We start from the raw sequence: 14,371 nt of genomic DNA on the forward strand, positions 1-14,371 counted from the left end.
CACATTTTGAAAAAAAGTTTCCTTAGGTTGGAGCGGTAATCAAACTCACAACGCCTAAATGACCGACGCCGCTAGCCGCACGACCACGAAGCTCACTTACTGGAATTGTGAAATTCTGCAAAACGTATTCCACTTGATCTGCCAATGTTGCTTTTCCACCCGGACAAAGATATATGCACAGCTAATGTATCGATCGTGTTATGTGCATATAACTCCGATATGCGTAAGTGTCATTGAGTTTTATTAGAACGCTTTTCAATCGGAACTGTTTATGATATGATACGTATAACGATTCATTTTCGAATAGTTTTGGCGTTTCAGTCTTTTCGGGGTCAAAAACAACTAAATGTTTTCTTCTTCCAACGTTTCGATCCTTATTGGATCTTCCTCAGGGAATCGAATAAAATTGTTGCTTTTTCGTCCAGTGGTAGTTTTTTAAAACTTTTAACCGTCATTTGTTGTTTTTTGAATGTGTCCGTTTTTTTTTCTGTTCCGAAAAACCTTCAAATTCAAAAAGATATTTTCGTTAGTCGGAAACCGGACCGCTATCCACTACTTTTGCGTACAATTTTTAGTTGTTTTTGACCCTGAAAAGACTGAAACGCCAAAACTATTCGAAAGTCTTCAAAACAGTCGTCGTCAATATAGTGTATAACGATTCATTTGATGTGAACGTGTCAGACTAGGGATACAATGTATGTGTGGTGTCTGATAAAATAGGCTCTTAGAATTATTTCAGTGTAGGGCTCGATGTTGGGATTTTTTCTGCTTAAAAATATTATGCTTCTCAAGAAAAATCAGAATATGGCGATTATCTGCCTCTGGCTCCTGATATAAGCGCGACAGTCATTAATCATCACAGCGTCACCAGATTTAAAAGTATTTTATTCCATTAGATGGGGTTTGACAGCAAGAACACTCATTCCACTGAGCCACTCTTGTCGTTCATCACAAATACATTCAAAAACATCTGTCGCTTCGCGAAACCCACGTGCTTTTGTTTTTGGCGGGAACACTTTTTCTTTTGTTTTGCCTTGCGAGTGTCACCGCGGCTGTATGCCTTGCGACCGTACGACCGCCGCAGGCCTTTAATAAAAGATAAGCGCGGCAATATGTATATGTATTTGTGATGATTGGATTTTTTGCATATATTAATAAATAACAAAATGGTATATTATATATACATACAATCAGTTTATTATTAAAACAAAAAAGATAGTGTCATTTTTTGATAACAAGATTGTCCGTAATATCTTTTATTACACCAATATTAAATCGCTGTAAATAAGAAATACACATTACTTTTATTGTATACATAATAAACTAATTCAGGATACTTACTGAAGTTATACCAGTCACTAAAGCTAAAAGCGAGCGTTTAGGAGGTCTGCAGTGTCGTTTGCCCGTTTCTTGGCAACACAGATTTGGAAAGCAATCCAGTGTGCTATTACAGGGCTTAGGATGAATGTCAAATATAACAGGTGGGGGAGGAGTGCACTGTAGATACTGCGATACGCTTTCAATGGCTAAAAACATTAATTGACGTTTAAATGAACACAATTTTCATGAATACTCAATTGAATTAAATTACGATAAGCTAGTTGTCTGGCAGCGGGGTTATCAGACTCTTCAAATACAGGCTGGGATGTTCGGCAGTATTTTTTGTCACCGTCAGGGCAGCACACTCGTGGCCAGCAATCATTGTCAGTTTCGCATGTTTTAATCTCCCAAAATGTTTCAGTCAAGGGTTGCTTCGGGCATCGTCTTGGAATTCCAAATATAGCTGAAAAGATAAGAGTTCTTTAATGATATGTTATGCAGTAGGCTGTCTGTACCAGTTATCGCACTACCTAAGAAGTACTGTTTCTACAAAAAATAAGAAGATGACCGTCGAATGTCATCGATATGTCAAATAATGGATTAGTATTCATACTTTACAGGAAAAATATAGAAACGGGTCCAAAACTACTTTTAGTATTTATTACGGCGTGTGCCAATGATAGGAACCCTGTACCAGTTATGGACACATTTGTTAATTTGGGTTCCACGTCGCACTATTTACATGCATTCCTTACGAGATTAGCTATAACTGGTACACTGTGGCGAAATAGGGTGCAAGGAAGTTAAGGAAAATGATTTATTGCTATCCTAATTTGAGCAAGCTGTGAAGTTTAAATGATTGCAATCATCTTTTGTGAACGTGATCTGTTGTTCACAAATTTTTTCTTGTTTATTTGTATCATTAAAGGCTAAAAATCAACTATGGCGAATTGGAGGTACTGTAGCCATAAGAGGTCTCCAGTTAGCCTAGTGGTTAAGGCTATGGATCGCCAATCCAGAGACGGCGAGTTCGATTCCCGTCCCAGTCGGGAAAATTTTCCCTACTCCCTGGGCATAGTGTAACATTCTGCTTGTCTTGCAACGAGTTGCATACAATATTTTTTGCAATGACAAAAAATACAACAAAAGTCAATGAAACAATAGACGACTCAACATTATGCACATAAAATAAAAAAAAAAACAGATCCGTAAAAATATCATACACTGAAAGCAGATTTATTGTGAAAATTACTACAATAGGGGTTGTTATTGACAGACTCGCACCAACGTTTTTCAACCGAAGTGACTTTATGTTTATCATAAGAGAAAATATTGTACGTGGATTTGCTAACTGAACACGACGAATCAGAACCGTCGTTTTTGGAATCGCCGTTCGAGTCGCCGTTGAAATCGTCGTTCGATTGCAGAGCGAGACAGCAACCAAACTGACACATCGCTTTGACATATTTAACGTAGGAGCAACACGTGCGTGAGATTCTCTCTCTCGGTTGGTGTGGTTTGTTTTGATTCAATCTGACATTTCTTTTATGATGCTCAGTACATACGCTCGTATGATACCATAGACTAATTTCAAGACCTCGATGTACCAAAGAAAACCATTAAATTTTCCGTGTCCTGTCCGGTACCCAATAAATATTCATTACCATGTATTTTTTCCGTGTAAATTGCCTTTTGTGTAAATTATATTTAGCGTGTAACACCGATCTGACAGCTCTGACAGTAAGGGACTGAACATAAATTACGTAAAGTGGGTACCGAGGATTGTTCACAATCTGCGAACTTGACGGCGAAAAAAATCGCGACCATGACGCCGCTAATGATGATAATAAGCGCGAGATGTGTTCATTGAAATCAATCCAATCCAAATCCCTGTTGATCGCCGCCTACAAGAGGCTAGCAGAAGAGGTCCTTGGTGATGGAGTGCAGGTGAGCGCTCTTACGCATGGGGTGACTCTGAAGGCCGAAGACCTAGACGAGATCACCGAAGCGGGAGAGTTCGTCACGGCACTGCGGCAACAGTGCGATGTTCAGGTGGCCGCCACAGCCGTCAGGCTGCGGAAGGGGCCAGCAGGGACACAGATAGCTCTGGTTCAGCTACCTGTGGCGGACGTTAAAAAGTCCGTTAAAGTAGGGCGGATAAAGGTGGGCTGGTGCGTATGTCCTTTGACATTCCACGAGCTACCAGAGGTTTGCTTTAGGTGTCTGGAACCAGGACACAAGTCGTGGGACTGTAAAGGCCCTGACAGGCGCAAACTGTATCGGCGATGCGGCGCTGAAGGTCATAAGGCCCAAAGCTGCACGAGTCCACCCATCTGTATGATCTGTACCGGGAAATCCTCGAACAACAGACATCCAACGAGTGGTCCAAGGTGCTCGGCCTTCAAGAAAGCCGCAGTGAACAACAAATCACAGTGCAGGTAACGCAGCTGAACCTGAACCACTGTGATGCGGCTCAGCAACTGCTTTGTCAGGCGGTTTCTGAGAGGGAGACGGATATCGCCATCATTTCGGACCCATACCGAGTACCCGCCGGCAACGGCAACTGGGTCTCGGATGGGACCAGGAAAATGGCGGCGATATGGACGACGGGTAAATACCCCGTGCAGGAGTTGGTGTCTAATACCTATGAGGGCTTCGTGGTCGCCAAAGTAAACGGGGTCTTCTTCTGTAGCTGTTATGCGCCTCCGCGGTGGCCGATCGAGCGGTTCACGCAAATGCTGGACCGCCTCACGACCGTGCTAACAGGGCGAAGGCCGGTGGTAATAGCGGGTGACTTCAATGCCTGGGCTGTGGAATGGGGAAGCCGTTTCACGAACCAGCGGGGTCAGATCCTGCTAGAAACACTGGCCATCTTAGATGTCGACTTGGCTAACGTCGGTACCAAGAGTACCTATTGTCGAAACGGAGCGGAGTCAATTATTGACGTGACCTTTTGTACTCCTGGCCTAACAAGTAGTTCGAACTGGAGAGTAGATGATGGCTACACTGACAGCGACCACCTGGCGGTTCGCTACAGTATCGACTACAACAACAGCAGACAGCGGATAGAAGAAGAGGCGGCTAGGCCAAGGCCAAGCCCTCGTAGGTGGAAGACATCATACTTCGACGAAGAGGTATTTAGGGAAGCGCTCCGCCGTGAGCGAAACTTAATCGGTTTAGACGGCGACGAGCTGGTAGCGGTGCTCTCACGTGCGTGTGATGCGACCATGCCTAGGCGAGTCCACCCTAGAAATGAGAGACCACCGGCTTATTGGTGGACCGACGCGATTGCGGACCTGCGCCGCGCCTGCCTACGGGCTAGGCGGCGGAAGCAGCGAGCACGATCAGGGGAAGAGCGAAACGAACGGCGGGTGGTGTTCGCCGCTGCAAAAGCCGCGCTCAAGACCGAGATAAGAGCAAGCAAAAAGGCCTGCTTTGAGGGTCTCTGTCAGAGTGCCAATACGAACCCGTGGGGTGACGCCTACAGGATCGTTATGGCCAAGACGAGAGGTGTGATGGCTCCTACAGAGCAATCTCCAGAGATGTTGGAGGAGATCATTGGAGGACTTTTTCCGCGTCATGATCCTAGTCCTTGGCCTCCTTTCGTAGGACAGCCGGGAACTGGGGCTGGTGATGAGGAGGGGGTCACCGATGTGGAACTTGCGGGGATAGCTAAGTCCCTTAGCGTAGGTAAGGCCCCAGGTCCGGACGGAGTTCCGAACCTGGCATTAAAAGTAGCTATTGCAGAGGCTCCCGAGATGTTCAGGTCTGCTATGCAGAAATGCCTGGACGAGGGAGTTTTCCCAGAAGCTTGGATGAAGCAGAGCCTGGTACTATTGCCAAAGGCGGGGAAACCACCCGGAGACCCGTCGGCATATAGACCAATATGCTTGATTGACACGGCGGGGAAGGTGCTCGAAAAGATCATCCTCAATAGAATGTTGCGGTTCACTGAGGGCGTAAATGGTCTTTCGAGCAACCACTATGGCTTCCGGAAGGGGACCCGATCAGAAAGGCATAACAAAAATGTAACAAAATTATATTAACGGTTGATAGATATATCAACGTTCGTTATATTTAGATATATTTGGCAGAGTTGGTATGAAACCCTCTTTTTATTATACCAGAATTATAACAAGGTCAGTTGTTTTTATCCAATTACCCAAAAATGGATTAATTTTAACCCTACTCAACTTTTACCCAATCTATTTATATCTACTTTATAACAACGTGTGATATAATTTCTGGATTTATTATATCTCACGTTGTTATAAGTTTGTTATAATTGTATCAAGACCTGTTATAATTATGATATAGGTAGACCAATTTTTGTTTTAATTTTTGTTATTTTAACACCTAACCGGCTAATTTTATAACTCATTCTGTTATGAAATTATCTCTGAAATAAATAACTCCGTCGGTTATAACTTTGTTATGCCTTTCTGATCGGGGAGGTCCACCGTAGACGCTATCTTGTCGGTTACAAAAACCGCCGAGAAAGCACTTGAGCCTAAGAGGAGGGGAATTCGCTTCTGCGGGGTAGTGACTATGGATGTAAGGAATGCATTTAATAGCGCCAGTTGGGCTGCTATTGCCGATGCGCTCTTGCGTCTGGGAATACCCGAGTACTTGTACAAGATTCTCGGAAGCTACTTTCAGAATCGCGTACTAGCTTACGACACGGAGGTGGGTCGGAAGTGCTTTCACATAACCTCAGGAGTCCCGCAAGGTTCCATCCTGGGTCCGGTGTTATGGAATGTCATGTACGACGAGGTGTTGAGGTTAGAGTACCCAGTGGGAGTGGTGCCGACAATATTACGCTCGAAGTCTATGGTAAAACGATCGAGGAGGTAAAGTTGACTACCAACCACTCGATCAAGGTTGTGGAGGCGTGGATGCCGTCCAGGAAACTGGAGCTGGCTCACCACAAGACAGAGGTGACGGTTGTTAACAACATGCAATCGGCGCAGCAGACGGAGATCAGTGTAGGAGAGTGCACTATCATGTCTAAGCGCTCTGTCAAACACTTGGGCGTGATGATCAACGACAAGCTTACCTTCGGTAGCCACGTCGATTATGCCTGTAAAAAAGCCTCCACAGCTATTGCGGCACTGTCCCGGATGATGTACAATAGCTCTGCGGTGTACGCCAGTAAGCGCAAGCTTCTGGCTAGTGTTGCTACGTCCATACTTAGGTATGGCGGCCCGGCGTGGGGCACCGCGTTAAGTACTGAATGCTACCGACGGAAGCTGGAAAGTACTTACAGGCTTATGTGCCTGCGGGTTGCGAGCGCTTACCGTACCGTGTCACACGACGCTCTCTGCGTCATTACTGGTATGGTGCCTATCAGCATTCTTATCAGTGAGGACATGGAGTGCTTCGAAATGCGCGGCACAAGAGGCATACGCAGGACTGCCAGGATGGCCTCTATGGTCAAATGGCAGCGCGCGTGGGACAGTTCCACCAAAGGAAGGTGGACCCATAGGTTGATACCGAGAGTAGATAGTTGGATTAATAGGCGCCATGGGGAAGTTACATTCCACCTGACACAGGTCCTTACAGGTCATGGTTGCTTCCGACAGTATCTACACCGTTTCGGACATGCGGATTCTCCCAAATGCCCAGTGTGCAATGGTTTAGATGAAACGTCGGAACACGTTTTGTTCGTGTGCCCGCGTTTTCGCACAATGCGTGACCGCATGCTTGCCACATGCGGGGAGGACACAACTCCGGACAATTTGATCCAGAGGATGTGTAGGGATGAGTTTGGCTGGAACGCCGTTTCAACGGCTATTACCCATATCGTCTGGGAGCTACAGAGGAGGTGGCGCGTGGACACGGAGAATGGCTAGTCCAGATGCAGTACAAGAGGTGGTCCAGGAGTTCGAAGTCGGCTTCGTAGGTCATACCGGTGCCCTGCGGTCGAGATCGACCTTTACAGCGATTAAGTGGCCGCGGAGAGGAAGTCCCGGTAGCGGTGCTGTCGTGGCGTCGGTCTACTGGGTTGGATCCGAGCCCGCGGTTGGAAAGGGATCCCCGGCAAGGGTCGGGGTAGGTGAGACCCTGCTGTCTGCAACCTACGGATGCATCTGATAGGGCCTGAAGGGTAGTGATACCCTTCCTTTGCGGGCAGGTCAGATCGGGTTGCATGTGGGCATCAGTTCTTGATGTCCGCTCAGCAGAAGGGCGCGGGCGGGGTTGACCCTGCCCGCCTTCCGAGGACAAAGGGAGTAATGAGGACCACTCGGGAAACTGGCTAAGCGCCAGCATGTTACCGTGATGGACTCTCCAAAGCGAGTCATCGATGTTCGTTGCTGCAGGCTACGCAGCTAACCTTGAGGGTGCAATGTGCACTAGCCCCTCTCTGAAGCAATATCTTCTTGGTGGTTCCGGAGAGACGTAGGGTTTGGCGACCATAGGAATGTGCTTAGTGGGTCGAGGGAAGAGTAGTCCTGGCTTCTACTATTGTAGTAGAAGACGGCCTCAGCCCCACACTATCCTAACCTCCTGTTAGGGTGTCTGTTTGCAGATTATCCCCCTATGTTTTAGAAGGAAAAAATCCCTGTTGATTTATTATATTTATTAGTTAAATAATGAACTTCTTAACAACATACTAAGATTCAAACATAACGAAAAATAATAAACTACAGCTGTTATTGATACCTTTAAATCTACAAATATATAACAAATAACTTCATACAGTGACAAACAAAGCTAAGACATCCCTGATAAAAAAGATCATAGAGATACAGCAGAATGTATTGTTACAATACGCTGAAATGAATGGTAGTTTCCATTAATTCAATTGTTTAAAACGATAGAGTAACAACAGACTCTATTGTTTTCCACCATAGCATGTATTGTAAATGTCACTTTTACAATAGAAAATGGGGGTTGTTATGTATCTTTACCATAAAAAAAATCCAAATTTTCTGGAGCAAATTGAGTCAACTACCATACAATTTATAGTGTTTTTATTATTGAAATCTCTAGTGCCATAGATTTTATTGTTCACGTATTGTAGTTTCAGTAGAGAATTTTCAGCAGGAAAATAAGTACACAATATAATTCGTTGTTGAACAGTCAAATTTATCATTATTTAATGGTAGTTTATGGTGATTCTATTGGAAATTTTTATCAGGGATAATAAAGCTTTTAAGCACGCAAAAACAATGGATCATTGAAGCCGACTTTTCCGCTACTCATCGTATCAAAACAAAAGCGCCACCGTATATGGAAAGAAACACAGTGACAGCAGTCGAGTTACGTCAAACACACAAGGCTACGGTGGTGCTATCTATTCATTTCATAGCAGCCGTTTTAGTTATTTTAGTGATCCATTACGCTCAAAAATGGGTTCGGCCTGCACATTTTTAGTAAACATCCATGTCGCACATAGAATGTGTCACATACACACTCGTGCACTCACATGAGCATGTATTTTGCAATAATTTCGATATGGAAACCTCACTGGGTTTATAAACCATCTTCCAATACCGAAAAATATTGATATTTTGCAAAAATGTGAGCGTACGAGCAATTTAAAAAAAAATTGCGTTTCCAACACATTCCCTGTGCGACATGGATGTTTACTAAAAATGAGAGTTTTTATTTTATAGAGAGATGTAAGAGCCGATGCACACGAGCGTTAATGGACGCCGCGTGAATTCACATTGCATCGCCGCAGCGTTCCTGTGGGGCATGCGTTGACATTGCGTGCCGCACAAGGTGCGGTGCGGTTGCGGTGCGTTGCGTTCTCGTGTGCATCCTCCCATTTGATTGTGTGTAACTCAGGACGCACTTGCGTGCACGCTGCGTGGACGCGCCATTCGTGTGTATCGGCTCTAAACTCCTCAAAGACATATTGTGGATTTAGCACCAAATTGGTGTCGGAAGTAACTTCATTGACTTCCACTGCCTTTCCTATGCGTTAAACATAACGTCGGAAGTAGTGCGCTGTATAGTAAATCTGATGCTGTCATCTGATGCAGATGACTAATCAAATTAGTAACAATCCATTTTGACATCCAAGAGTAAGAATTTTAAAAACTTATTCGCGACTACGAAGGTAAAAGAGATTCCAAGTCTCTGTCGCTCTAATCAAATATACTATATTAATAATATAACTCACTTTCAGCTATTTCTGGCGACCCTTTATCCTGTGCTTGTGGCGCCGCTTGTGACGAACGTGGCAACTATTACACTCTAAAAACGTATGCCCTTCAGAAATACACACGCTGTCAACATTAATGAACTAGGGATGTCAATAATCTCTTCAGTTATCGATAAATAGTATCAAAATGTTTAGGGTTCCAATAAATAAATCATATTCTTTGCGTAATAGTTTTTGCACACAATATACTTTCAGTCAAAATGAATCAACAAGTATCCCCACCGACTAAACCGACGTGCCACTCGATTCCGAGACTTGACCGAAAACATTACACGGTAAATTCAAATTGCAGTGATCGCTAGTGTCAAATTGAAAGTGACGTTTAGCCCGTCATGACATTTATACAGCCGGCGTCGCGACGTCTTGATCAAACGCTGTGTAAACAAAAACACGTGATGGCCAGTATTGTCAATCTGTAGCTACGCGTTGCCTCAGAATGGAGCATTACGGCAATTACGGCATACTTAAGAATTTTGGGAAGCAATTAAGGATGTTATATTATTGTGCATCCCAGCTTAATCACTCAGATGGTGATGATCTCAACCAGCCGTTGTTTATCGCGAAAAGATTGCGCCCCGTTTGATTTGTATACGGCGGCTGATTATCCATGACAGCTCCCACCCGGCGGCTGCAAAAACAGTTTTAGCCAAGGTGCACACCGTGTGTAAATCATACGTGCGCGGTCTGGCGCGATCTGATGCTGCGCGTTTCGAACGCAACTTGTTGAGAATCTAAGATAAGCGCGACAATAAATGTCCCAGCGTGAAAATAAATTCAAACATTGGTGGCTGTTACCATCTGCACATTATATTCCCATCGGATTGTGCAAGCGTCGCGACGATGATGCTGCTCCTGCTGCCGTTTTAGTGACGCTGACTGGGCTGACTACTATTTCAACCTTTATTTGAAAAAATAAAATCTCCCAGAAGTCAATACTTATATGAATTAGGCTTAATAATAAATTGTGCTTTTGGAAAATTAAGATATGAAATTGTGTTCTGATGTGGCTGCAGTATGATGAAGGCATGACCGACGACGACGGCGACGCCGGGGAATACAACCAAACACTCTACGTTTAATCCAATCAAAGTATGAAATTCTGTAAGATTATTGAGTCTTTTACGCTCCTAAAAAGTTTTGTTTTGAACATAGTTCGTGAATCTATCTTTTCTTAGTTTATCATGAGAAATTTTAGTAATTATTATGAAATAAACAGCTTTATCCAATGTTTGAAAAATTTGTTCATTCCAGCACACCTATGGGTGGCATTATTTAAGAGTGTTCGAAATATTTCGGCCAAAATCCAACCAAAATCAACAGATGGCGCTAGTTTTCAACGGTTTTTATTTTAAAATTTTGGACGAAAATTTCATGAACCTTTGCACTAGCTGGCATGTCGGTTCGTCGGTGGTATCCCCATTAGCTATAGCAATTTGACCAAAATATTTCACTTATCGGTACTTCCAAAACAAATATGCTCCTGGAAAAAATGATAATTGCGAAACGTCAAATTGCGTATGTTCCATCACTGATATATTGTCGCGCTTATCTTAGATTCTCAGCAAGCTGCGTTCGAAACGCGCAGCCACAGATAGCGCCAGACCGCGCACGTATGATTTGTACACGGTGTGCACCTTGGCTAAAACTGTTTTGCAGCCGCCGTGTACAAATCAAACGGGCGCAATCTTATGGCGGCTGACTCAGATCAGCAGGATCTGAGTGATTAAGCTAGGATGCCCAATACGACAGTTACAAAATATAAACTAAATATTTGCTTTGTCCAATATCATAATTTTGTTTGTGCAAATTGAATCTTGTACATCCCTAAATATGATTGACGACCATAACAAAAGGAAATGTCATGGAGACACAGTTAAACATATTTAGCAAATATGTGGTTTAATTTAAGGTTGATTGCCACGTTTGACGCTAGATGGTGCTGTAAGCTGTTCGCCAATTCAATGTATGGGGAACGAGGAAGTGAATCATATTGTTTATATAATATATTTGGTGATACTCCTTCCGCTGATAGCCGATGCCCTACAAACGTGACTTCCCGTTGCTTGAATCTGCACTTGTGGTCATTCAAGAGTATTCCATATTGACTCAAGACATGTAACGTTCGTTTCACTGCCGCATCGTGCTCTTCCTCTGTCTCTCCAAAAATCATAATGTCGTCTATGAACACAACAGTGTTCTCACATCCACCAAGAATACTCTCCATGAGATTTTGGAAAAGCTCAGGCGCACAGTTTATTCCAAATAGTAGACGTTTATACCGGTATAGCCCCCAATTCGTAATGAAGGTAGTTACATCACGACAGTCTTCAGACAGTTCTACCTGGTGAAAGGCTTGTTTGATATCGAGTGATGTGAAGAATCGGGCATTGCGAAACCTTGCTATTAGGTCTTCGAAAACTGGTAGTGGGTGATTCAGCCTTTGGATCGCTTGATTTGCTCTCCTCATATCGATACATAAACGTAAGTCCCCGTTTTCTTTGAGAATGGGAACCAATGGCGAAACCCATGATGTAGGTTTCATCACTCTTTCAATGATATCCATTTCTTGGAGCTCGTTCAGTTTTTGCTCTACCTTTTCCAACATTGGAATCGGGCAGCGTCGCAATGGTTGAATAACTGGAGGGACAGTTCTGTCTATAGGGATGTTCAACTTTATTCCCTTCATTTTGGGAAACGCCTTAGTAGAACTTTCAATCTTACTGACTGATGAAGAGTGAGTGCTCGGGAGACCAACCTTCAGAACACCCAACTTTTGAGCGGTCAATTTCCCCAAAAGTGGCTGTTGTCCCTTTTGAATGACATGGAAGGATGTTGTCGTTTTCAATAAATCGCCGTTATCATCTACTTCTAGCTCGGCGTCGAAAGTTGTAACAAGTTGCAAGGGTATGCGGCCATACGCTAAGAATCGTTGACCGGTGTCTACTCTCTGGTTGGTTATCTTTACGTCTCGTAATTTCATCAATTCCCATGTCGTATCGTCAATAAGATTGTGCTTAGATCCAGAATCGATCAACATAGCGATCTGAACCCCACCAACGCGGCATTGAATGACCTCGTCTTCCTCATTTCCCACATTGTAAACCGGTAAGTCTTCCGGAGATTCATCGCCACTATTATCCCTGATGTTGAAAACATTCCTAGCACGTTTCTCTGGACGAAACTTGTCGTTGGTAGTCGTAAAACTTTGTTTACGTTTTCGGGTACTCTAAATTTTTAAATGTCAAATAATATAAAGTAAATAGAAAGAATTTGTTTGACTTACCCAATCATCGTTCGACTGTGATTTTTGCTTTGATCGACATACCGTGCGAAAATGGCCCACTATTCCACATTGTAAGCAGGTTTTGTTTGCTGCGGGGCATCTATCGCCTGGCCGATGAGCCCTATACCCGCAACGCAGGCATTTCTTTCTGTCTTCTACAGAAGTGTTGGAGCTACCAAATGACCGTTTGACATTGTTCACTGTAAGGTTTTCCTTTCCGTTGCCGTTCATTTTGGCCGACTGATACCGCACCGATTGAAATGCGTTTACGATTTTTGTGGTATCATCTAGCGTCAAGACCTCTCTTTCTAGCAACTTTTGTCGTAGGTCACCCGTTGCGTATTGTATTATCTTATCGATGATAGCAATATGACGACTTTCAACGGCAGTTTTCCCAAAACAAATTTTCTCTGCTCTCATTTGTACCCTCGAGGCAAACTTCTCAATAGGTTCGTCTTCCTGTGGAGCCATTGATCAGAAAAGGAAACGTTCGAAACTGTCGTGGTGCTTCGGAGAAAAATGCTGTGTCAACTTTGATTTCGCATTCTGGTAAGGAAAACGATCATTTTCCTCGTTTGCGTCGTCATCAGCACCTGGTAGCCCATAGTAAGCACACTGTAGCTCCATGCCTCCCATAGCCAGTAACTGCACCTTCTTGCTTGTCTCATCCAACACGTTAGCCGCTGCCATGACATTCTCGAACCACCTAATCCACATACTCCAAGCGTTCCGGACCTGCGATGGCGGAAGGTGCTTATACTTGAAGTGAGGAAGGTTGTATGAAGCCGGGCTGAAAAACTGCACATGTTGCTGTACAATTTGTTGGCCGTCGATTATATCCTCCATTTCGTTGTTGTTATCCACGATGTCGCGTTATCGCTATACACAAATAAAACAACGACAGAACAAAAATGCATCATCAGCTCTGTTACCCCTTTTCGTTTCGTACACAATATGTTCACTACATTATCTTTTTTTCATCATGGTGCATTATTTCGATCATTCATATTTTTTTTTTTGAACCCGTCTAATTCACACTCAGATACAAATCAAAGCTATTTTTTTTTGTTTTGCAACACCAAGAACTCAATTTTTATTTTACCGGAATCGAATCGGTAACCCTCACTTAAACGTCTTCAACCGTAATTCAATCAGTTGCATGGCATCTTAACAGCTCACTTTTCAACCGTAATTTAATCGGTTTCGCAACAATCCACTTTTGTTGATTTCTTCTAACCGGAATTCAATCGGTTGCTTCACCACCACATTGTTTTGTATTTCATTCATGTACCGGAATTCAATCGGTTTCGGCATCATCCCCATCTTTCTTGTTTCTCATTCATAATCCAGTAGGAACAGATAAGCTTGCAGCATTCTTCAATTCATTTTCCAATTAGATTTTTCTCTACATTTTCAGTACACACCAACGTATTCGAATTCTTCGTTTTGTTACCACTACGAGAAAAAAACTTTCACTATATGTCTACTCTCATAGCAATATTGCCGTCACCAATACACATGTATTCCACCAGAAAAAAAATCAATGGGGTGTTTCGGGCGTCACCTTTTCTAATTATTTTTCTTCTTTTGTTTTT

At 43.5% G+C, this 14,371-nt stretch overlaps 1 protein-coding gene across 2 annotated transcripts in view; it reads right to left on the reverse strand.

The window, feature by feature from the left end:
- Positions 1-1,070: 1,070 nt before the first annotated feature.
- Positions 1,071-14,371, reverse strand: part of LOC109406378 (uncharacterized) — a 76,441-nt gene continuing 63,140 nt past the window's right edge. For both annotated transcript variants that reach the window (XM_019679476.3, XM_029858350.2), the window contains exons 3-5: positions 1,592-1,783; positions 1,342-1,526; positions 1,071-1,278 (exon numbers count right to left, since the gene is read on the reverse strand). In XM_019679476.3, the coding sequence (XP_019535021.1) occupies positions 1,222-1,278; positions 1,342-1,526; positions 1,592-1,783 (434 nt within the window). In that variant the 3' untranslated portion in view covers positions 1,071-1,221. The remainder of the gene's footprint in view (positions 1,279-1,341; positions 1,527-1,591; positions 1,784-14,371) is intronic.

Source organism: Aedes albopictus, chromosome 1 (genome assembly GCF_035046485.1).
Source record: "Aedes albopictus strain Foshan chromosome 1, AalbF5, whole genome shotgun sequence".
NCBI lineage: Eukaryota > Metazoa > Arthropoda > Insecta > Diptera > Culicidae > Aedes > Aedes albopictus.